General features: G+C 40.3%; 2 protein-coding genes across 2 annotated transcripts; both read left to right on the top strand.

The window, feature by feature from the left end:
* Positions 1-3,991: 3,991 nt before the first annotated feature.
* arpc1b (actin related protein 2/3 complex, subunit 1B) lies at positions 3,992-9,186 on the top strand. The gene is made up of 10 exons (XM_080879317.1): positions 3,992-4,201; positions 4,712-4,845; positions 5,610-5,714; positions 6,964-7,186; positions 7,281-7,388; positions 7,556-7,792; positions 7,884-7,959; positions 8,200-8,399; positions 8,586-8,676; positions 8,762-9,186. Exons 2-10 carry the CDS (start codon positions 4,782-4,784, stop codon positions 8,798-8,800), a joined length of 1,143 nt encoding a protein of 380 aa, XP_080735443.1. The 5' UTR covers positions 3,992-4,201; positions 4,712-4,781; the 3' UTR covers positions 8,801-9,186.
* Positions 9,187-10,905: 1,719 nt separating this feature from the next.
* LOC308394793 (monocyte to macrophage differentiation factor 2-like) lies at positions 10,906-23,056 on the top strand. Its single transcript, XM_080879321.1, has 7 exons — positions 10,906-11,329; positions 16,292-16,373; positions 16,586-16,746; positions 16,901-16,975; positions 18,690-18,791; positions 18,934-19,003; positions 19,094-23,056. The coding sequence occupies exons 1-7, from the start codon at positions 11,316-11,318 to the stop codon at positions 19,298-19,300; spliced, it is 711 nt and encodes a 236-aa protein (XP_080735447.1). The 5' UTR covers positions 10,906-11,315; the 3' UTR covers positions 19,301-23,056.
* The last annotated feature ends 1,200 nt before the right edge of the window (positions 23,057-24,256 follow it).

The following is a 24,256-nucleotide window of genomic DNA, read 5'->3' as shown; positions in this document are numbered from 1 at the left end:
TGACTGTGCTCTTCCTTTGTGTATGTGGACAGATGGTAGTTTGTGTGTCAAATTACAATATGTAATCCATATTTCTGCTTGTCATAGGTTAGTGAAGGCCCAGCTAAATGCAAATCTTGGAGTTTCTGAAAAATTCTGGAACATTGTTTCTCTGTGCGGATTTTTAGTAAACAAGGTTTTATCTTCTTTCTGTGTCGGCGTCACCGCAATGATTTTTAGCTCATTTAGCCAAAGGACAGACGAACAAGTTGGGCATCCCTCCACAGTTCACTAAGATTGCTACTCCTAGAGTATTCAGGTTTTACTGAAAGGTGTACGCATCGATCGCCTATTGGGTCTTTACTTAAACTGTGCTGAAGGTTTATATTTGGTCCTTTCACCAGTTTCACAGGAATCAACTTCTCATCCTAGTATTTTAGTGAAACAGGATTGAGTTGTCCTGGATATGACTGTTTTCAAGACTCCTTGAATCCTCTGTGGATTTTTAATTCTCATTGTATTCAGTGCAACAATACAGTCAAATTTATCGCTTTCTTCCCCCATACTTTACCTGTTACAGTGAGCTGCAAATTGTGAAGAATCATGAGTGGGATGACGTAGTACGCCGCTGACATTCTGGGATGTGAACGCACTGAATAGTGGGTGTTATCGTGGGTCATCTTTTTCATTGTCTTTGTTGGCACTTCAAGATGACCAGATGAGATAGAAATCAAAACCTACAGCTTCCCGAAGCTGGTGCAAAAGTAAATAATGCTTCTAAGATTTAAAAAAAATCAAAGAAATATCTTTAACCTCAAAGGACCTGATTTCCACATATGTGGACCACTGTGAGCGACAGCAGACGTGTGCACTATGGTCACGCCAGCATCGAATCCATCCAAGTTACATGGTTTATTAAAATAATCAAATTACAGCATTTATGTTAGACTACTTTTAATTAACTGCTTTAGCCCACTTACAATGAAAATTAAAAAAAAAAAAATCTTGTTCATGACCTGTGTATGTTAACACTATTGGAAGTAAAAATAACTTGAGCTCCAATTTTGAAAACACAACTTTTATTTATTTATATATATATTTATATATATATATATATATGACTTATATTGTGAATCTGTGGTCTGGGAGAGAGTCCTGTAACTCTCTCTCTGCAAAATACAGTATATAATGACCAATGTTGGGCAATTAATTATATAGTTCTTCAAAAAAGTAACTGAGTCTTGCAAACAACGTTTTTTGCAGCAGTTTACCTAAAAATGCAGCCAAGGCGTTTTTTTAAATAAACATTTCAAACTATTTACAGAACAATCAGCTGTTCTGCATCAAATCTGATGCCACACAAATTATTTGTGCCACTCCAAAAAACAATTTCTGTCCACTATGAGATAAAGGAGAACAACAGCCTGATACCTGCAGGCCTGACAACAGGAGATGTATCACTGCTGTAACAGCTGTAACATTCAGCAGTCGCCTCATTGTTCTGACACACACAACAAACTATTGACTACACGACACACTAACGACACAAGATTTGCGCTAAACGTGGCAAATCTCTCACATCTCAAAACACCACCGTCACTCCTAAAAAAAAATTTTTTTGTCACTCCTGAAACTTCCCCCCTCCCTAAACAACAAATGCCATGTTCTGATTGGTCGACATGGTACATTTTTCCACCAATAGGAAAGGGTGGGGGGTTTGGTATTGTTTTTGCTCACAGGTGGAGAGCGTTTTCCAGCGTTTTCCTTCTAAAACGCCGTTTTTACCGTTTCTTCCCGCAGTAAATATAAACAACCATAGTATTCAGGAAAGAACCAAACATTGCAAATATTTTTTATCATAACTCTGGTTTTCGTGGCCTATCAACACAATTTAAAAACTGGTATAAAGTCCACACTTTTCTGTCCTGCTCACATCTCCAATGGTTGTACACGTTGTCATTAACGTGGCTTCACTCCACGTCAGCCACGCCGCTTTGCTAGCTAAAACACCGGTGTCGGCGATGGACGCTGTCATAGCCTGTCAACGACGTTGATTAGCTGCGTATGTACGAATGTGAATCGCATTATTGGCTGGACTATGGGATAAGGTGGCATCGTTCTAATCCCATACTGGAGCAGCCAGTCACTCACTGACTAACACTGCAAAACAGAATTGTTAAAGTTTTAATTTTAATTTCAATTCAGGCTAGATTTTTTTTTGTGCGCAACGCAGATTTTTCTGCGCAGAGACCGTGCCAGCAGTGCGCAATTGCGCACGCGCGCAGTTTAGAGGGAACATTGCTTACGAGGACATTATACTCCCACTCTTCTATTGAAATTTAAAACTAATGTCGTCACATGTGGATATCAGGACCTTCTAGAGTAAAATCAGGTAAAAATATAATTCTTTGTTTTTACATTTATCAGGTCCCAATCAGTCCAAATAGCAAAGAGAAATTAAAAATGCATGCCATGAAAGAGTTCAGGTCTTAGGAGGTTAAAGAAGGCTTCACCTGCTTCCTCATTCGCAAGGGGTCAACACGTTTTGTTTTTTTGAAACCCTTGAAAGTCTCAACCATGAAATAATTTCCAGAAAATGGACATATTTGAGCCTTCTGACAATTTAAATTGTAAACCATTCTCTATATTATCATGTGAGTCACACTGATAATATAGAGGTCTGTGCCAAATATGATGTGCTTGGTGTTAACAAGGAATTTGTGTCTCCTTCCAAGATCATGTTAATGGGTGTTTCACTCGTTAGGTGAAACTACTACCACTGTGGATCTTTAAAATATCCTTTTTACTTTCCACACATACTCACACATAATCAGTCTAACTGTAATTGTACAAGCAATTTGTTAAACGAGTTGACAGTATTTTGGCAGTATTTGAAGTCATTAAAGTCCCAAAATTAAAAAGAAAAATAATACACTGTCTCCCAATAAAGGTTGGGAAATTAAATGAAGTGTCTTATGAGTGTGTGTGAGATTTAGGCCCATTTGAAGTTCATTAACTCCAAATTGGAAACAAAAGTACCTGTGAACAGAGCAGCTCACCCGTATAAAACAAGTAAGCAGCACGGCATGAAACTCAGTCTTAACCTTAGCTTCAAGGCTCTCACTGACTGCCAGTTTTATGCTTTTCCTTTTAATCCCAAATGGAAATTATGAGGAGTAAGGAAAATCTGCTGCTGCCAAGAAAAAAGTGATTAAGGCAACGTGCTTCTTTAAAAGCTTGAAAGAAACGCTTTGACATAGCAGTTAAAGTCTAATGAATAGACGAAGTAGTAGTCCAGTCAGTGTTCAAAGAAACATTGACTGGACTTACAGTAAAAAAAGATTTCAGATCTATAAACGCAACAACAAGAGCTCCAGTGGTTTCCACACACACTGTTTGCAAGTGATTGTGCAATAAAAAGCAAATTAACTTGTTTTCATAGCTAAATGTTTGAGGTTGCACTGCAGTGATGCAACGGGGTAAAACTAGTTGGCGTGCAATCATAACAAGAAGATAAATGAAGAACAGGACACATAATGTAACTGGTAGACAAATAATAGCAAATCCAGTGTAGAGCCAACCCCTTTCTCCTCCTGATGCCACCCTCTCCTCCCTGCAGATTCCTCCCTCTTCTTTCACTTCCTCCTTTTTCTTTATGCAGACAGCCCCGTACGCCCCTCCCCCTTCTTTTCCGTGTCTTTCATGCTTTTCTTTTCCTTTTTTTTTTTTGCTTCCCCCCCTCAGATTCAGCCTCCTCCTTTGTGCATAACATTGTATTGTGTTTATGCCCCTCCCTCTTTTACTACTTTTAACACTTTTTTTCTGTTCCTGTTTAATAATGTTAAAGTTCAATTAAAGAAAAAGTGCAGTTTTGGTCCCCCTTCTCTCACATTTCTCACGCCACGCCCATGATTTCTTTATTTCCACCCTCAGAACTGAAAAACCTGCAGAAACTTCCTGCCTGTCTCCCCTCTCTGAGCTTCACTGTACCCTCCTCCACTTCCCCCTCTGACCTCTCCTCCCCTCTCTCTCTTCAGTTCAGCTTCTCTCTCTTCCTGCACTCACTCTGTCGTTGGCGTTCGCGTTGACTGGCCAGAGTCCGCGAGCTGAACACCCTCCACTTTATTTGATCCGCTACTTTCCTCTGCTTTCTCTGCTCTTTTTTTTAAAACTCTCTCCCATCTCTTCAGCTCACCCATTCATCTCTGTCCTGCCCTCGGGGGTAAGTAGCCTAGAAAATATTTAACAGTTGACTGAGTGTGCTTAGGCACTCACTCACACACCCACCCACCCACACACACATATTTGAGTATAATGCATTTTCTGCAAAGAAATATCCAAAGCGTACTACAGGCAATCGTGCTTCCCACACATTTGTGTTTTAGTGTTTGTAAAGTATCTGATAGAAATGAAAGAAATTTGATTTTTTTCCCCCTGGTTTCTTCCTCCAATGGTTGAGTGTCTTTTTCTCTTTTTTTGTGGGGATGTCCGTTACCTTGGACCTGCATAGTTTCTGTCATTCCTCTGAAAGTCTGGATTTCATTAACACGCTCTGAGTGAGATAAGTTTAGCGTGTTTCACCCACAAATGGAGTTTAAGTCAGTTCATTACGTATCAAACACTTTGGATCATTTCACGGTTTCATTCAATAAAAAGACTTTTACATTTCTTCGTGTACTTCAACACTTCCTGCTTTCAACATGAAATGCAACTTCTGTTTTTTTTTTTAAAGACTTGACAGCCCACCAGCCTCTGGTTCCTCTCCTACTACTTCCTGATCTCCTTCTAACATCTGATTGGTCATGGCGTACCACAGCTTCCTGCTGGAACCAATTAGCTGCCATGCCTGGAACAAAGATCGATCCCGTAAGTCTGCCCGCCCTCTCTGATTGGTCACTCTTTTGCTCTTCAGTGACTTCCAGTGGTCTCATCTTTGAGCTGAGCACAACATCATGGGTGCATATTGCTCTGACTACAGTCTGTGACAGATGGTGTAATAGCCCAAGGTTTGCGACTGGCTCCCAGGTGGGAGAAGGTATTTCCTGTTTCCTGTAACAGTGGCGGCGGTGTCTGTAGGCCTCTCTGAGTGGTTCTTACTCTCCGTTAGCTGGAGGAAACCAGAGCCTTATATGGATGTTTTTCAACAGTACTTTGGTTTCTGGGCAAAGCGGATGTAAGAGACGCTTTAACCAGGCTGTTCGAGTTTCACTCAGGTTTGCAAAATGAACAGTTTAGTCATTCTGTGAAAAAAAAAAAAAAGCACACCGAAGTAAGCCACACTGCTGTTCTAGGACAAACACTGCTTCACTGACTCATCTGCTGACTAAAACATGCAGCCTTTGCTACAACGTTACAAAAAACAAAGATCGCAGGTCTTGTGCGCCTTCTATTTAAAGATGCTGTGTGTCTGTGTGCTGCCTCCAGGCTCATACATACAGTGTTTTTTTGTTTTTTTTCTCTCTTCTCATGTGCCCACTCAGCTCTTCTGTGTTACTCCCCACTGAGCAGCCCGCTGTAAAGCTTCTCGTGTCAGTCACGCTGTACTTTGTCCATGATGAATATTGTGTTCGTACGGTTGACCATCTGTGCTGATATGGTTTGAAACACAAACTTCTTTGTTTCCGCCACAGAGATTGCCCTGTGTCCCAACAACCACGAGGTCCACATCTATAAGAAAGATGGGACCAAGTGGACCAAAATCCATGAGCTAAAGGAACACAATGGGCAGGTGACAGGTGAGACACAGCAACACTAAAACTAGTTAGGGACTTTCTGACATTGCCTTGTTTCCCAAAGGGTCGGATCCGCATGTTTGTTTGGTCTTGGAAGCAGCACTGGCTTGAGACAAACTGAAGTTTGGTTTGCATGTAAGACGAACGTATTAACCCCTAAACCTCAGAGCCACTACTCAAGTTCACCAATTCTGAAAGTGAAAATACAAGATTTTGTAGAATACTTTAGGTTTTTCTGTGACATCGAGCACAAGTTTCCATCATTTTTTGGGATCTGCCTAAATCGATATCAAGGAAATGGCCATCCAGCTTTCCAGTATTGCTAAATCTGTGGTTGCCTTATCCAGTGGTACAAAATAAATCAAGCTGTAGGAACATTTCCCCACCTCTATGTGATTATTAATGCTCATATTGCTTAATGTCAAGCATCAGATCAGCCATTCCCAAAGTCAAGAGTGCTGCGGCCTCCTTAAAAACCAGGAAATACCACAATCTTTAATCTTTAGTCTAATCAAAATACAAGAGGAAGTGATGTACTTCCTTGAAAATTTTATTCAAAAAACACAAAGAGCACAGGCTGTTGTCTATAAATCGCTAATGCTACCCAGTCATATAGAAAACATTTAGGCTAATGTGTGACCCACCTGCTACTGGGACACAAACTTCAAAACAAGAGCAGATAAATATATATAAATGTACATACTTGTGAGTAATTTTTACGTGAATTTCTGGTGTAACTGCAGCCCACCTGCAGTACCTTCACACTCCACCAGGGGCGACTTAGATTAGCAGAGGTGACAGCTAGCACATAGCTACCAGCTAACACCTGCCCCTATCAAAGTGCCCATGCCCATAATAATGGATTACTTTAAGCTTTAACACAAACTAAGTAAGTGAGTTATATGAAAGGTGCGGCTCAATACTTTTGTTGTAGTGTATGCTCCTTCTACTGAGACTTCACTGGTTTCACAATTTCCTGTCATTGTCTTAAGCTACTCTAATCAGCTGCTGGCTATGTAGATTGCCAGTAAGTATAAAGACATCAAAGTAGATCCCAGTCACTGCACAGTTACTTTTATCTCTTTGAAGATAAAGAAAAAAGACTCTATAGATTTTTAGTCAATTATTTATTTTGGATGCATTTGAGACGTTGATAATAGCATAGCTCTTCTTCCTTTTCTGCCTATTTGATGTAATATAGAGAAGTGAGTGGAAATGTGTTCCTGAGAGTTTTTTAAAAAAAATCTCGCAGGTATCGATTGGGCTCCGGAAAGTAACCGCATAGTTACCTGTGGAGCGGACCGTAACGCCTACGTGTGGACCCTGAAAGAGGGAACGTGGAAGCCCACCCTGGTCATCCTCAGGATCAACCGTGCCGCTCGCTGTGTGAAATGGTCACCTAAAGAGAACAAATTTGCTGTTGGCAGCGGCTCTCGTCTCATCTCCGTCTGCTATTTTGAGCAGGAAAACGACTGGTGAGCGAATTCACTAATATATGCAGAAAGCTTTATTTGAATACTAAGAAGCGCCCTTGGAGAGAGTTTAGCAACCATCTCTTGTTATCTGCAGGTGGGTGTGTAAGCACATTAAGAAGCCGATCCGCTCTACAATCCTGAGTTTGGACTGGCACCCCAACAACGCCCTTCTGGCTGCTGGATCCTGCGATTTCAAATGCAGGTATGTCACAGACAGGCTTAGCTTTCAGCTTTATTAAAATTACTTCGTGTACAGCCCAACACTGATGCTACTCCTAGATATATAAAAAAGGAAAGTCCTCATACAGTCCATGATATATGGCATGTGGGTTTCAAAATAACAATATATCTCCACCCTCACTCTCACAGAGTGTTTTCAGCCTACATAAAGGAGGTGGAGGAGAAGCCTGGGCCCACTCCCTGGGGTAGCAAGATGCCCTTTGGGGAGTTGCTCTTTGAGTCCGGAGGGTCTCCAGCAGCAGCTCAGACTTCAGGAGCAAGCGGCGGCTGGGTGCACAGCGTGTGCTTCTCGCACTCTGGCAACCGCCTGGCCTGGACCTCCCATGACTCAACTCTTTGTGTGTCCGAGGGCGGCAAGAACGGCACGTAAGTGAAGGCAGAGCAGCGTAGCTGGGCGTGTTGTGTGTTTACATTGCTTTGTGTGCTCCACTCTGACTTTTTGCTACAACTTCCACAGGTTGACCAGTCTCAGCTCGGAGACACTTCCTCTGCTGTGTGTCACCTTCATTACTGAGAACAGCTTGGTAGCAGCTGTGAGTATTCATTTATTCAGCACACACAACAGTTCCTTTAATTTAATTTAAAGTAATTTTATAATTTTATATCCCAAACTTTTCTGGCCCAGTGTCTCCATATAAATAATGTAAATAAATGAATAAATAGCGCTTTCTGGCTGTATCTATTCTAGCATCCAGAATAACAAACAAGAGTCTAGTCTCTCATATTTCCAACCTGATATTGTAATATCTCCTTTTGTATGTCTTTTCCTCTAGGGCCATGATTGTTACCCGGTGCTGTTTGTGTATGACGGTGCCAAAGGCAGCTTGACATTTGGTGGCAAACTGGATGTTCCTAAGCAGGCGGCCCAAAAGGGCATCAGCGCCAGGGAGCGTTTTCAGAACCTGGACCGTCGAGCCTCGGAGACCCAGAACACCGACAAGGACCTGAACACTCTCCACAAGAACAGCATCAGGTCAGGAGAAAACAAATGCTTCGTATCCATGAAAATTAAAACCCCCAAAAAGCGAGTGGTGATGTGTGGTTGGGTATGAGAGGGGATTTGGTTAAAGTGATATTTTTTTTTAAATATAGCTATGAAAACCCTAAAACAAATGATATGTTACTACTTGGCTTTCTCACGTCTCAAACAATATTTCAGCCAAATCTCTGTGCTGGAAGGAGGAAGAAACCAGTGCACCAAATTCTGCACCACTGGTATGGATGGAGGAATGGGCATTTGGGATGTCAAGGTAACACACAGACAGACACAGACATGCAGGATTGCCAGGTATTGACTACCACAGTGATTTCACATGTCTGTCAATGTCTTTTCAGTCTCTGGAGTCTGCCATGAAGGACTTGAAGATAGTCTAAACTGAAGTTTACATTTCTCCGACCAAAGTTGCTCCCGGAGTTATGGAGAAAAACTGCTGCCTTATTACCCAAAGCTTCTTGGCCTTATTTTAATCAGGTATATTTTTTATATATGCAGGTTCAACGAGCAGACTTCAGTTCAAACAGTGTTTGCGATCTCTCTGAAGCTTTATGCTGAGCTTGTTACATTCAGTGCTGTATACAGAGGGACTGACCACATGTCTGCAAACGGTACTTAATGACTTAGATTAGAGCTCAGCCTGAGCTGACTGCTTAAAGCAGGCATTTTCTATTAATCAGAATGAAATGCTGCAATAATTGTTAAACGCTTATGCTGGTCATAATATGCATTTAATAAAAGATTACTGTTAAAGTGCTCAGTAGAATCTGGTTCGTTTGTGTGTGTGTGTGTGTTTACGTCTGTTTAAATCTGGATTAAGGACTTTGAACCTTTCAGCTCATTGTTTATTTGTCTGTACAGATGGACAACTTAAGTTCAAAGTTCGAACACTTACAGTTTTAACTGAGAAAAGTTGCTGTCTCGTGTGACGCAGATGAGATTATTTTTTTCTAACCTGGGGAAAAGCTAATATTTTGTATAAAAACAATGTTGTAATGTAATATATTATTCCATTTTTATAAAATTTACATCCTAAAACGTACTGGTTAGATAACATAATGCTTAAAATTAACGAACACAAGTTTGAAAAACCCGCCATGAGTACAAAACAGCAATTTTACAACTTCTTGGTGTTATATATCAGACAGTTTGGCGATGCCCTGCTATACTCACGTTTCATTAAAGCAATCAATTCGTTAACCTCTTCAGACCAAATGTCTTATCTCACCGAGTCTTTCAGTTAAAGCGAACAGCAAGAATTCCTGTTGCTGCTGTCGTGCCTGTAAACTGTAGGTTGAATCAGGTGGACAGAAACGTGGGATTATTACATCTGTAATGTTGAGTTTACCCATCCCTACTACTTTCAAACCCCACTGCCTAAGAGTAATGAACATTTGTATGTGAGACACAGGATCAACATGACTCCACATACTCATGTATTCAGTCCCGGTTCTTTAAAAGCACTGATGGGTTTTCAGCCAAATGCACATCTCCTCATCCACTGCAGTGTCTCACGTGATAGATCGATGCTATTAGATTGTTAATACAGGTACAATACTGTCTAAGCTGTTGCCGTTGTAGCTGCTCATCGATTGATGGGAAAACATCCTGCTGCACAAACTTACAAGTGTGTTTTGGTCTTGTTGATGTTTAAAAAAAAATCTAATCAAATACTTTTTTATCTTAATTTTTTTTAAATTAACTGTGACATGAAACTCCCAGGTGTCAGCAGTGAATATTTAGCAATTAACCATACAATATATATTTATAATTAATAGTTTTCCAATAGATCAGGTGGAGCAAAAAGTATCCCTCTGAGTAAAATAAAAAAAAAGCCAAAAACAGAGAACACCTATCAGCTATCAGACCTCCTGCCTCTTCCTAAGTTCAAGCGACCTGCCAAGGTCAGGTTTGAAATGATAAAATAGTCAAGACTGAAGCATCAAAGGGGGAGATATTCTGACCTGTAATGTATGTAAGGGGCTGCCAGTAAATAAATAGATAACTGAAAAACGTGTCAGTGTGAGGAGCTATTTCTGCCCCACTTGGTTCCTGTAGCATATCTCATTAATTCCGCCGCAGAAACAGAAAATTACATAAATGAGATGTTTTTATAATTACATTCAGATTCAGTAATTAAAATCTTGTATATTCAAGATATCTGGTTCTTTATTAAAAAGCGACAGTCCACATATTAGCAGCAAAAGTCTCTATGTGTCTCAAGGAAGACTGAAGACCCAGCCAGATGACATCACAGTGACGTCACGGGGTTATATTGTTCATACCTGGTAAAACGCCGCGCAGACTAGGAGCCGTAGCTGAGTGTCGCTTTAAATAATCCTTCTCTGACTCGATAATTAGATGCGTTAACGTCGTCGCCTTATTACATAATACCAGTCCCTGAGAGCGCGCCTGCGCCTCCACCTAGAGACCAAAGCAGGAACTGCAGGCACGACTTGCCTCTGAATCAGCCCCTCATCACAGAATGATGTGGCAGCCTTCAGTGATGAAGAACAGCCCCCTCACCGAGTCGTGATGAGGTGAACCGGCGGGGAGAGAGAGAGAAAGACAGAGAGAGAGAAAGAGCGAGCAAGCATCAGCACCGACTGAGACTCATCCCCTCGTCCCCCCACTGACGCCCACACTTCCGGACTGGACCCTCTGGAGGCGGCTGGGTCGGGATGCATGCGTCTCCCAGTGCTGCTTGAGATGTGGATAAGACGACGACGGTGAAAAGGCGACGTGCTCGTTACCTTCCATTAAACCTCCTCGCTGCAGATCTGAACGCTGAACTAATCAATTATCGGCGGCCAACTCGCCCATCACTCACAGGGGGGATTCAGGCTTTGGCCACACTGTCTGTCTGCCGTCAACTGTTGCCTATTTCCTCTGTAAATGAATCTTGTAAGGTGGGTGAGCTCATTCAATATACGGTTAGAGACTGGAGATGAACAGAAAGGCTGCTTTTTGGTAGTGATGATGATGATGAGGTCCAGGATGCTCATTGGGAACCAGCTGTAAATAACTCATATGTATTTTCTGCATGTCTCATAATTAGTGATGTATCTTTTTCAAATTTCTATATTCAAGCTCAGGATTTCTTTTATTTCTTATTTTATTTTAAGCAAACACACAACCTGCCACTTCCCCCTTCTCTTCATCTTGCTACTTCTTCCTTTTTCCTCTTTCCCTGTGATCTTTGTGACACAGAGGAAAGGCCACCCCCTCCTCTTCCTCAGCCTTTTCAACTTTATTTAATATCTGGCACACAGAAGCCAACTGGATCTAGGCTGAGGCTGTCCCGAGGACAAACGAAGTAGACCAATGTTGCAACTCAGAATTATTTTCATTCTCAGCTCATGCTCTGCTAATCTGCTGACTGCTTTTATGCTATGAATCAGCTGATCATCTGTTCTGTTCGCTGTCCATTACAACTTCCACACTCTGAGTTATATGTTTAGTGGTCTTGTTTTTAGCTCCAAACCCAACCAAACTGAATTGATGTTAAAAAAATGCTTCCAAAATAGAGTCATAGGTATATATAGAGAGATACTTTATTATTATTATTATTTGCTTCAAAAAATAGGCCAACTGAGGCAATTGTGGGAGTAGTATTTGTTCCATCTCGCGAGCAGAGACTGTAATTCCCACAGCTCACACATGAAGTCATGTGTGCCACATTATGGGCTGAGGCGAAATTATCATGCTGCTTCTTTTAATCAGATATGATGTCAGTTGTCTTTTATGAGTACATCACAGCTAAATATATTTTTAGCTGTTTCACAATGCGGGGCACTTTAAGGAAGCGTGTGGTGGTTACTTTTGTTATGTAACATTTCTAGATTCATTTATTCATTCAAGCGCTGTCGAACATGTACCCGTCACAACTTCCTGCCACAGGACCCGGGCTGGCTTTTTCTAAGAAAACACCAAAACGATTAAATGATTCAATCAAGACGTCAGAGGAGCCTTAACAAAAAAAAAAACTGAATGAAATTTCCAGTGGTTTATCTTCACAGCTGTGACTAACTGCAGCTTCTCTATGTTGTGTATCAGTTTAAAAAAGAAATGTTTTTGGCCTTTGGATGTATTAGCGTGACAAGACGGGGGGTAATCTCAAAAGTTTTGAAATAGCTGATAGATCAGATTTTCCCAGCTTTTTGCAGTTAGGTTTACTAGGATATATAGCTTAAATGATCAGATTTTAATCACCATTGTGGTTCTTTAATCTATATACTGTCTAATTTAATCCAAGACCTGTTTGATTTACAGTGCTATAACAAAGAAAAACAGTTATATGGCAACTGTTTTCAGCAGTGTGTGGATGTTAACTTTATTATAGATTTACATAATAGCACAAAGACCCATGAAGTAAAGCAGTGTTAATTCATGTCCTGTGTTAACTGGACCGAGGTCTTCATGGTTCATTTAGACCACAGAGACGCAGAGATGTCACGGGGTTTCCACAGCTCTGCTCTGCCCCATGAGTGAGTCCCTCTGCCTGGCCTCTGGCCTGCTAATTATCAGCCAGCTTGATAAAGTCATTAATGACCTGACCAGGCCTGCTGGGCCTGGCACTGACACACACTTGTATGTGTGCGCACTACAGAGAGTAAGCCAGACAGTGTGAGGCCAGTGTTGGATACAGGGTGGGGAAGTCTTTTATTTGGGACAAGACGGTGTTTCTGGGCTGGGCCGGTTAGTATTAATAGCTCCTAATGAGTGTCACTCTGAAAAACAAAGCAGCAAATGGAGGAGAAAGGGAAGTGAAAGGTGCTGCCATCCTTTTTACATCATCTTTCTTTAGTTCTCCTTGTGTATATATGTTCATGAAGGATCATGAATGTCTTATCAGCATTTTGACAACAACCACGCATATACCCACAGCTGTGATATTCCTCTTTTTAGATTATTTAGAAGTATTGTTTCTGCAGCCGCATGCATGCACAGCTCCTCAGATAGACAGCATAATTAGCTGTTGGGGGCATTTCATAAAAACAAATGGATTCTTTGAGGTTCTGAGCGGTATTCCCTTTCCTTCTTTTTCATGTCTTACGACTTACAACATGTGGATGTGCACATGCTTACATTTTGTGTGTCTGCAAAGACATCATTTGCCTTCCCTGCATGTTAATTTCATCATTGGGAAGCAGAGAGGAGCCATGGTGGGGGAACGGGAGAGGGAGGAGGAAAGAGAGGCGAAGAAAGAAAGATGAAAGCAGCGAGGAGTTTTCTGTTGTAGGGAAGAGGGGAGGACAATCCCTGCCTGTGGTTTCCATGACAACAGTGACATCACTGTCAGGGTGCTACCTCCTGAACTGTTTGAGTTTCTGTACTGAGTGTTCGCAATCAAACGAACAGATCGGAGTGTGCGTGTGTATGTGAGAAAATGTGGGCATGGCTGTATGTGTGAGCCGTTTCTGAAAGAGATCAAACCTCTGCTTCAGTCGCTCTGTGGTTACCCACTGTTGCCAGGCAACGGCAGTCATGGCAACAAGTTGAAGCATGTAGTAGCGTTGCTAAGCGAAACAAGAGGGTGGGGTGGATTGTTAGCATTGAGATACAAGTGGGTTTAAATATCATACACAGTAAATATGGTCTGCAGCTTAATTCTACAAAGTCCTATTAAAGTGGACCCATTACTCTTGTTATATAAATTCTGTTGCAATGCCAGATGCTCATTACAAACATGGACAAAGCCTCAAATAATTACATTAGTGTATGTACAACAAATGTTGGCCAATAGCTCAGGCTTCAGACTGACTTTTTTTACCCTTGATTCTGTATCATGTCAGTGAGAGTAGATAACCTAATTTGATCATCCTGACGCACTCCCAGGCTTGGCTGTTAGACTCAAAGCCCCGCCCACCTGTTGTTCAAACCTTGTGAGGAGCAGTCTATTAGAAAACAGTTGGCGTAAAGCGAGAACAGCTTGTTTCAGTCAAAGGATGAGTTAAGTGTAAGGAAAAAAGGAACATATTGAAATATGGATTATGCAAAGAGTCCAATTTTATTTTATTTTTTTAAACTGACCTTTAAGCAAGCAACATGTGCTCCATAAACCCCAGTAACATCCGAGGTATATTTCAAAACAACACCTAACAGCTTAAACTTAAATACCCATTTCTATAGAATACATATTTCATTAAATATTGCCATAAATTCAGACTGAGAATTTTTTGGAGTGTGTGTGTGAAATTTTTTTAATGCCAAATTACATGTACTGTTTCTGTTATATTTACTTATAAAGGAAAGAGTAAAGTTAATGAGTAAATAATTACAAAACAGCAATATTGCTTAAAATTCAAATTTTGCATATTTGCATAAATGACCACTAAGTCTGAACAGATCCATTTGTATGATAGAGACCTTTGGCTTCGGTTAATGAGCGACCCAGTTTGTATGTATTTTTAAGTGTAGATGTTAAGATGATGAAGCATTTAAATGTGAGCAAATGTGAAATGTGTCATTTGCATAAATGCTGCTGCCTGTAATAAAAAGAAAGGTAGCACTTTATAGTACAGCTCAGTAATAACATGATAATAGTGGTGTAATAATCAAAAATTTGTAACGCACAGTTAAAAAAACTGTCCAAAGAGCTGCACAAAACAATAAAAACTTCAAAAATAATAGTACAAGATCACAAATTTAAATGTGCCCGCAATACAAAATAACCACCACCAGTTTCAGATTATGAACCCAAGAATACCATGAAATACAGCTATGTTTTCAGATTTAAAGACGGCAATAATTGGAGCACTTGCAATGAACACAGGAAGCTGGTTCCACGATGATGGATGCAACTGAGAAAGTCCTTCCATCTGTTTGAGCCCAGAACAGAGAACACGAAGTCAGAGCTTGTCACTATATCTAAGAAAAGAGGGATTGTGTGAAGGTGAATAAGAGAAATCATATAGGTGAGTGCCTGACCAGTGAGAGCTTTAAAAACTATTTATACATCTTGAATTTAATTCTTAAATGGAAAGGGACAAAATGTAGTGAAGCCATTATGGGAATGATATGATCTAATTTCTTAGCACCAGTTAAGTCTAGATGCAGCATTTTGAAGTAACTGGAGGCAAGATAGAAACTTCTAAAGGAGACCACAATACAGCAAATTATAACAACAGGCAACAGGCTCGAATTACTTTTTCTGTGTAAGGATTAAATAGAAAATATTTGAAATATTTGACGATAAAGCTCTGTTTTGACAACAGATGACAATTTGTTTGTTAAAATGTAGCTCAGGATCCAGATTCTTCACATGAGACTTAACACAGAGAGAGAGGGGACACAGTTTATAAGGAAGAGAAAAAGAACCTCCCAATTTATAGGAACTAAGAATGAATGAATTGGCTCTTGATTTCCATTAAGGATTCAAGAAGAGGAGTTATAGAGCCAGGAAAAGTGAACCCAAAACAGACACTTGGGGGACTCCGTAAAAAATAGGAGTGAACTCAGGAGACAGGAAAGGAAGGCTCTGTGTTTAAGATGGGAATTAAATTGTTTCAAAGCCATAACTTTAATACCTGGCTTTAAATCCAGACTGGACAGGTCCCAGAAGGCCAGTGGAATTTAAAAAGAGTAATAACTGGGAGCAAACTACCTTGCTGTGTGAAAAAGGAGATAATAACCACATAATACTAACCTTCATGCATATAATTAGAAGATAATATACAATAGCCTATTGATGAGCAATGGGAAATTATCATTTTAATACACACAGGTTATCAAACTGTTAACAAAATTTTACTGTGTTGTCACTAACTGGAATTATCACCACATCATTACCACCCTAGTTATTACACTATTATATAAATTTCAGCTAAGTATTGCACAGTAAAATTGTTAATAAATGTGATCATTTGCAGGTATATGAACAATCGTGTTCCTCCTAACAAGAGATACCAGCCCACCGAATATGAGCATGCTGCCAATTGTGCCACGCATGCGGTAAATGCACACACACACACACACACACACACACACACACACACACACACACACACACACACACACACACACACACACACACACACAGAAAGTGATCATTAAACCCAGTGAAAATTACATAACATCAGCAGCATCATGCTCGTGTTTACAGTCAGTCCTGCCTGCCTGCCTCTTTGTGCCTCATGTTTCATTTATGCTATGAATTCATTTAGTTGTGGATAATCCCCAGCCTGCTGGGAAGCTCAGTGTTGCACTTCCAGTCAGAGGACCAATGGGAGCGGCTGTCAGCCTGGGTGTATGGGGCGGGGCTCAGCTCACTCTTCATCATCTCCACCCTCTTCCACACTGTGGCCTGGAAGAAGAGCCACTTACGGTATATACTTATATACACACACCCACATATATACATTGTAGCACAATATCTGTGATGCATTGGATTATTTTAAATATATCATTTTTAATAATGATGTTTCATATCTAAACAGTGTCACTGAGTCGTTTCTGAGCTGTTTCTGCTCCCTCTTCAGGTCTGTGGAGCAGTGTTTTCACATGTGTGACAGGATGGTGATCTATTTCTTCATCGCTGCTTCCTACGCCCCTTGGTAAACAAACTAGCCTGCTAGGCGTGTGTGGGTGTGTGTAAACTGTATATATAAGTAAGTACATTATTCAAATTTTATTTATATAGCTCATTTCAACACTTGTGGTACAAGGGGCTCTGAATATGAATAAACACACAAAAGATGATTAAAATCAACATAACAGCAACAGACATAACACAGAACCCCCAACAACCACCACCTCCAGCACATATTACAGATAGCAAATAGTGTTTCCAATAACTGGCACTCAGAGAGTGTTTGTTGAGCTAACTGCAAGGAAACTAATCCTCAGTCTGGGTCCGTTGTGAGAAAACCTATGCACCCTCCTGTTGTCAGTCATGATTAAGTTACATAGACTGTAAATAAAAGATGACATTATTATTATCTCCCCCCCCCCCTTCTTTTCTTTTTAATCAAATGTGACAAGCAAGTGGATCTGACTTAAAATTGGTGTTAACGGTGAAAACTGCTCTACGCGGTTTACAAAGCGTCCATTAGTTCTGATTGGATTTCATGTCATCAGAAGATTTTCATTTTCATCTCATTTTTATTTGGAGGCAAAAGTGTCAATACGTTTTAGCCTGGCTTTTGTCCTGTTTTGTGTTTCTGTTTTGTTTAGTTATTATCTTGTTTTTATAAGGGTGGCTGTAGCTCAGGCGGTAGAGCAGGTCATCTACTGATCGGAAGGTTGGTGGTTCGATTCCTGGCTTCCCCTAGTCTGCATGCCAAATATCCTTGGGCAAGATACTAACCCCAAATTGCTCTCCGATCCATCCATCGGAGTATGAGTGTGTGAATGCTACTTAGAAAGCACTAAGAACAATGTGCTTGTGTGAATGGGTGAATGCACAAGTTGTGTAAAGCGCTTTGAGTGCTCAGAAGAGTAGAAAAGCGCTATATAAGATCCATTTACCATAAGGAAAAAAAGGTTGGTGGTGAAAATTATTGGTCAGCGAAATGAAAACACTGCAAACTTAGGATCTTATCAGTGACAAGTTAGCCAAAGCATATCCTGTTTTATGAGCTGATTGGAATAATAGTTTAAAAAATAAACATCATGCTGTATTTTAAAAGATCTGCAATTAGAAGATGAATCCATGAGATTTCGTCATGCATTGTCAAAGGTATGTGCCTTTTTTGACGTGACGCTGTGCGCCACGTTATTGTTTACATGACATTAATTTCTAAAATAGTGGATATAGACAAACTACCATTGCTGTTACTCTGACTATCTGCAGTTTTACGGCAGTTTTACGTGTGTATATCTAAGTATACACACGTAAAACAGCAATTATTGTCCCTCCATTTAGAACGACAGAGGCGTTCGAAGTTCACTCGGGCGCCTCTACATTCAACACAGACGCTGTCACAACCCAAATCCCAACGTCGGTTTTGAATAAATTTACTTTTTTGAAAAATTTTAATTTATGTACGCTATATGCATTTTGTTCATTCCTAAGTTGTGATTCTATACCAATCAAAATACTGTCTTTAATAATTAACATTTGAAATGCTGAAGGCGTTTCAAAATTAGCTGCTTTTCCAGCAAAACAAAAACTTTACTGAAGTACTTAAGGTTTTGTAAGGGTACAAAACCCTGTTTAGTCTTTCCCTCCCTTTTATTTTTAGCGTTTACATGTGGACAGAGATATTTTTTCAAAACTGCATGTGTAGATGGCATTTTTTTTGATTGATTGATTGATTTTTTCAACAGGCTAAACCTGCGAGAGCTGGGTCCCTGGGCGTGTCACATGCGCTGGTTAGTTTGGGTCATGGCGTCTTTTGGAACCACCTACGTCTTCTTCTTCCATGAGAGGTCTGCTCACATATTTATTTTCTTAGTATGTCAAATATTTAAACTTCTTTTAAAATTGATTAAGCTTTTTCCAAGCTGTTATTAAGACTGCCTAACTTTACGCTCAGTAACACCCGTGCTCAGTAACCCATTGCTGTCGTAGGTATAAGCTCATGGAGTTGATCTGCTACACAGTGATGGGAGTTTTTCCTGCCCTGGTCATCCTCTCAATGGTGAGGCCACTCACATTTTCTGCTGCTTGATTGGGTTTAAAATGACCCATTAAACAGTTTAAAAATAATAAACTTAATGCCTCTTCTCAGCCGGAGCAGTCCGGGTTGTGTGAGCTGCTGGTCGGCGGGGCCTGCTACTGTTTGGGGATAGTCTTCTTCAAAAGTGACGGCATTGTCCCATTCGCTCACGCTATTTGGCACATGTTTGTAGCTATGGGAGCGGCCATACATTACTACGCCATCTGGAAGTACCTCTACGCCCAGCCACCCAACCACCAGGTCCACACCTCCAGATGACATCAGCACTGACCTCACAGGAAGTAACTCCTGTTTTTGAGCGGATACGAGGGGCTGTCCACATTCAGGGGCTGCCTTATGTTGAAGGTGGGGGGATGGGGGGTGGGGGGGTAAACATGCACTTTTCAGTGTGACAGAAACCAAAACTAATGGTGCATTCAGGTCCCTCTCATCAGTTCGAAATGTCTAACATTTCCATGTTTATCACCAAAAAGTTGCCTTCAAGCAGCCAGTGAATGAATGGGTAAAACGGGTCCAAATCCAAATTAAATCTTTTGCATCGTCTTCACACTCCTACTTTTCTAAAAAATAGCACCTTTAAAAAGCAATTTAAACTACTTTACTTTTTCTTTGAGGATAAAATAAAATCACATCAGTGTGCTGAAATAGCATAAAATAATGTAATGGAATACAGCACAGTGTGAAACACAAAGAAATACTTTAAGCCCTGTTTTAAGACAACAGTTAATTCATGCAGGTCTTGCAATTTTGCTTTGTTTTGCAGGTACTTCTCCTTGTTTAGCTTTGAATCTGGGACAGGAAGTACAACTGGCCTAGATAATGACTGATGGAGTCAAAGATGTGAGACCTTAATGTGACAGCTTTGATTCAGTCTGAGGCAAAGCCCAGGGTGGAAAGTATTCATGAAACACTTCCCCGCTTCTTGGAAAACTCAGAAAAAAACTCATGTGTCTGTATCAGTATTTTATTCATTCAGATCTTCTGCCGTCTGAATTTTAGACAGGAAGTTAATCAACACTTTTAATTTAATTCTTACTAACCGATGACCAACTGAATCCAGTTACCTCCAGTGATGCAATACCTCCTGACGTTCTGAGCTGAGAGGGCAATCAAATGCACCATTTAGCGGTTAATTATCACGTTTGGTATACATGAAGGATAAATATGGTGAATCTGAACTTCAAGGCTGGCAGCTCCTGAACTGGGACCCCCCCCCTCCCCAAGATCATTTTAGTTTTACACTTCTAACAGTATTTTCCAGGACTTTGGTTTCAGGGGTTAATCACTATTCTCGGAGATTTCTCTCTGTGCCGTGCGCGCCCAGATTTAGTGTGCAGAAGCGGAATTGAGGGCATTGTCTATTTGTCAAGAGGAAGATCACTATTAAAATTGGCAGACTCGACTCATGAGATTAATTTTAGTGTTTTTAGTTTGATTACACTAAGCAGGCTGCAACATCAGTAATTTACTATTCCCAATTCAGAGCTCTAGATAGTATTATTACTGCTATTGTTATTAGATGTGCTATCTACACCATAGTACTCTGTATGATTTTAACAATAGCTGCTTAAGTCGGTGACTTCCTGTGAAGTTTTTTAAACATGATCGTAGAGGTTTTTTTCTTTTTCTTAAGTTTAACACTCAGATATTTGTAGTTTTAGTCTTGGAGACTTTTACTCGTGTGCTTCCACATATACCAGTCGCCACACTTTCGATTTTTGAGCATAAACACTGAATTCTAATACTGTTGTCGATTAGGTTTAGTACGTGAAGATACAGTATTTATCAGAGACATACAGTACATGCCGACTTCATCTATATTTTCTTCTGATCTTCTCGTTGTGTTACTCGATCATCTTCTCAGTCTTCATCCTAAACGAATGGAAAACAGCTGATAGCTACAACATGGTTGGAGCTCAAACCACTGTCTGATTCAGCACTGCCAGAAGACTTACTGCCGTTAACCGATAGCACACTACTACCATATATGTATGTTTCACACTTGAAAGGAAACTGAAGCTATAGTATTGTTGAACAATCTGGCCCGATAATAAAGGCATCTCAGGTGCGTGTGTGTGTGTGTGTGCTCGCGCGCGTGTGCTCGCGTGTGTGTGTTTGCCCAAGTGTTTGTGCCTGTGTGTATCCTATACTATCTGACTACCATGAATCCAAAGCCTCTAACTGGCTGAGTCTATGTTTACACATGAATGCATGTACCTTGAACACATCAAAATATATCTGAAACATGTATGTATTCTTAGCGTCGAGTTGTACGTGCTGCTTCGTGGTTTAAAGGACGAAGCAGAGTGTGATTAATGTGGCGAGAGGATTTTAAAAGGTCGAAGCAGCTGGTATTTAAGGGTTGTCAAAAAAAACTTTTTCATTATAGTTTCACTGCAGTATGTCGGATCATCTGGGCTTAAAAGTCCAAGGAAGCCACATTAAAAAGGACCACTGCAGCTGCTATGGTTGTTTGCAGCTCTAAGCAAATAAATGCATTTTATTTATTTATTTATTTATTTATATGCTGGCACCTCCCCATACAGCTTCACCTGCTCACTCACAGCTGCCCCAGAAGTTTTCTGCAAGTTTTACATATATGGATTTACATAATGGATAGAAAAGATTTCAAATCTTTACACCTGGACTCTTTACCCCTTGAAAGCCCGCTAGCAGTAACCCTTAAAGCTCTTTTCTGTCATGTTTCAGGGCTGCTTATAGAACAAAATGACTGGGCGTACATCAGAAGTCAGGTCGTATCTGCCTGTGTAGCTACCTGGGAAAACCTGGAAACTGCCTGTTTGAACTATGAAATAAATGCCAGAAATTTTTAATTTTTTGAAAAAGTAGAGTTTATTAAACAATCTGACAAAAGTTTTAATTTGTATCATTTGTCAAAAAAAACAAAACAAAAAGCAGAAACACTGACACTGACTAAAAAAATCTCACAACAGCTGATGTATTAGATATGACACACTTAGCATTACAGGGCTAGTAGTCGTCAGAAGGTGTGAAAACTGGTCATTAAGGGCAGAGGGGAGGTCGTTTGTACTTCAATAACACTTTAAGCGACGCTGCACAACCCCCTAAATTTGCTGCAAAACTCTGCAAAAGTTTGCATTTGGAGTTAAATCCATCACTGTGATGAGCACTTATGAAATGCTGTTTATTTGCCCGTGCAAGTGTAGTAGGTCATGAGGTAACGCATAAGGTGAGCGTTACCTTTAAATGTTGAGGTCGACACACAAACCTGGATTCAGATCCAAACCGCAGCTCAGTTTTTCCTCTATCGCTCAACGTGTTTTAAGGATAAGCCTCTAACTAGTGGACAAAAACTGACAACCAGCACAAAACTGGACTGAAAACAAGTTATTTTATAATATCACCTTGTTTGTGTAGCCACTGTTGCCTCAAGACATCTAATAATCATTCTTCATTCTATACTGAAGGGTCCAAAAACAACACGATGACACCAAACCTTGAATAAAAGTGATAAAATAGTCTGAGGGTGACACAATACTTTATCATTTTGTACATTTGAGACCCTAGCATGAAGGGGAGTGCGTTTGTCGCACGGTGGATATCTTATTTAAAACTGAAACAGAGTTACTCTGGAGTATTCGTGCTCTCAGTGTTTACTCGAGTCTCTGGGATGAACCAAACAACTGAGAGAGTTTACAGTTTGTCTTGTATCCAAGCCAGGTCTGGCTGCGGTGAGATAAAGTAAAGGATTTGATGTGTGTCTTGTCTTGATTACAGTATGTGTCTCATTCAGACATACACCCCACCTGCCTTTGTAAAGATCTTTATAACAGCGTCCGCGAAGCCTCGTGGACCCTCTGTATATTATTTATAGACGCTCTGTGATTGTGGAGCTGCTGACTCTGTTCTCAGTCCTGCTGGTGTTTCCTTTCTCGTCCTACAGGACTGATTATATTATCTCACCCTTATTCTAGTTTTCATATTGGTTATTGTGTCTGTGGTGCTTTTTGTGCTGTGATAAGCCGATATGATGCCAACAATGCTTTTATCTTTTCTATTTCTCTTGTAATAAAAAAGCTTTTTTCATGCATTTTTATGTCGTTTTTTATAGTGTTTCACCTTTTTTGTAGCTCATGTAAGAAAAAAAGGTTATTTTCACAAGTAGTTTTGTTACACCAAAAACATATTACAAAATGAGCTCCAGATGTATCTAAACTACATTATAGCGACCAGTCTGTCCTTTGATCTTGTTTCATACCACTTTAATTCAATCAAGAGTCATTCTCAAGGAGACTGAAATAAATTGAGGCAGACTTATTTTATATAATTAGCCTCATATGAGGAGAGGAAATGAGACACCAGAAGAAGGGGGAAAAAGAAGGTAAACATACAGTCACAATAAAAAACAAAGTACAGAAATTATGAGGTTTTACATGTTGATACATAATAAAAAACAATCTGGTCCACAGAAGGTCTTAAAACTAGGTAAATCCAATAAGAAAATAAAATATTTACAACACTATGCAGAAGAGTGTGAAAAAGTAAGTGCACCCATACTGCGGCTACATGAATTAAGAGGGTAAGTGGGGGCAGGTGCCGCTAATCAAATGCACCAATAGGCTGAACTCTATTCTGCTCAATAATAATTTTATCTCTTTATAATCTTATTGGTGTGGTGTGGCCCCCCACAGCAGTCCCAGTTTTCTAATGGGGTAATTTTTAAGCCCACCCCTGTACTTAACTGAACACCAGCAAGTGTGAGCATCTCTATGAAAGTAGGGGTTCTCTTACTCTGCCAGAAAGGACAGACATTAGTGATAATCTTAAGAGGAAAGAACTGCTCTGGGAAGTCCATCATTCCACAGCAAGAATTTTGGCTTTTGTGTTTATTTTGTAAATAAATCATGACACTGTGCAGTATCTCATGTTGATGTTCATCTGGGGTTGTATAAGTCATTTTAAGGTAAGGATTTTAGTAAGGATTCGATCATTTCTATTATATATTATATATAGGGTGCAATACTTTCCACGACTGCAGATCTATTATCAAGACGATTACCCTATTTTATTTTTTAAGTGGAATATATAAAACCACGCGTTAAAAGACCACGTTGTTTCCTTCGGATCTACCGTTGTAGTTCGTGCTAGTGCCGCCTCTGTCCGCCAGGGGGAGTCGCCTCTACACGCTCTGGTGCCAGAGCAGGTGTAGCGAGGTGAAGCATCGCGTGTGGC

This window comes from Rhamphochromis sp. 'chilingali', assembly GCF_963969265.1.
Source record: "Rhamphochromis sp. 'chilingali' genome assembly, chromosome: 4".
NCBI classification, from domain to species: domain Eukaryota; kingdom Metazoa; phylum Chordata; class Actinopteri; order Cichliformes; family Cichlidae; genus Rhamphochromis; species Rhamphochromis sp. 'chilingali'.
Note: the sequence above shows the minus strand (reverse complement) of the source record. Positions and strands in the feature narration are given on the sequence as shown.

What these genes read in the sequence shown, in the direction of transcription:
- arpc1b (XM_080879317.1), top strand. Translation starts at nt 4,782, where the DNA reads ATGGCGTACCACAGCTTCCTGCTGGAACCAATTAGCTGCCATGCCTGG. An exon ending in ACACAATGGGCAGGTGACAG is followed by an intron (nt 5,715 to 6,963) that starts GTGAGACACAGC and finishes AAAATCTCGCAG; the next exon opens with GTATCGATTGGGCTCCGGAA. An exon ending in TTTGAGCAGGAAAACGACTG is followed by an intron (nt 7,187 to 7,280) that starts GTGAGCGAATTC and finishes TGTTATCTGCAG; the next exon opens with GTGGGTGTGTAAGCACATTA.
- LOC308394793 (XM_080879321.1), top strand. An exon ending in GCTGCTTCCTACGCCCCTTG is followed by an intron (nt 16,976 to 18,689) that starts GTAAACAAACTA and finishes TTTTTTCAACAG; the next exon opens with GCTAAACCTGCGAGAGCTGG. An exon ending in CCCTGGTCATCCTCTCAATG is followed by an intron (nt 19,004 to 19,093) that starts GTGAGGCCACTC and finishes GCCTCTTCTCAG; the next exon opens with CCGGAGCAGTCCGGGTTGTG.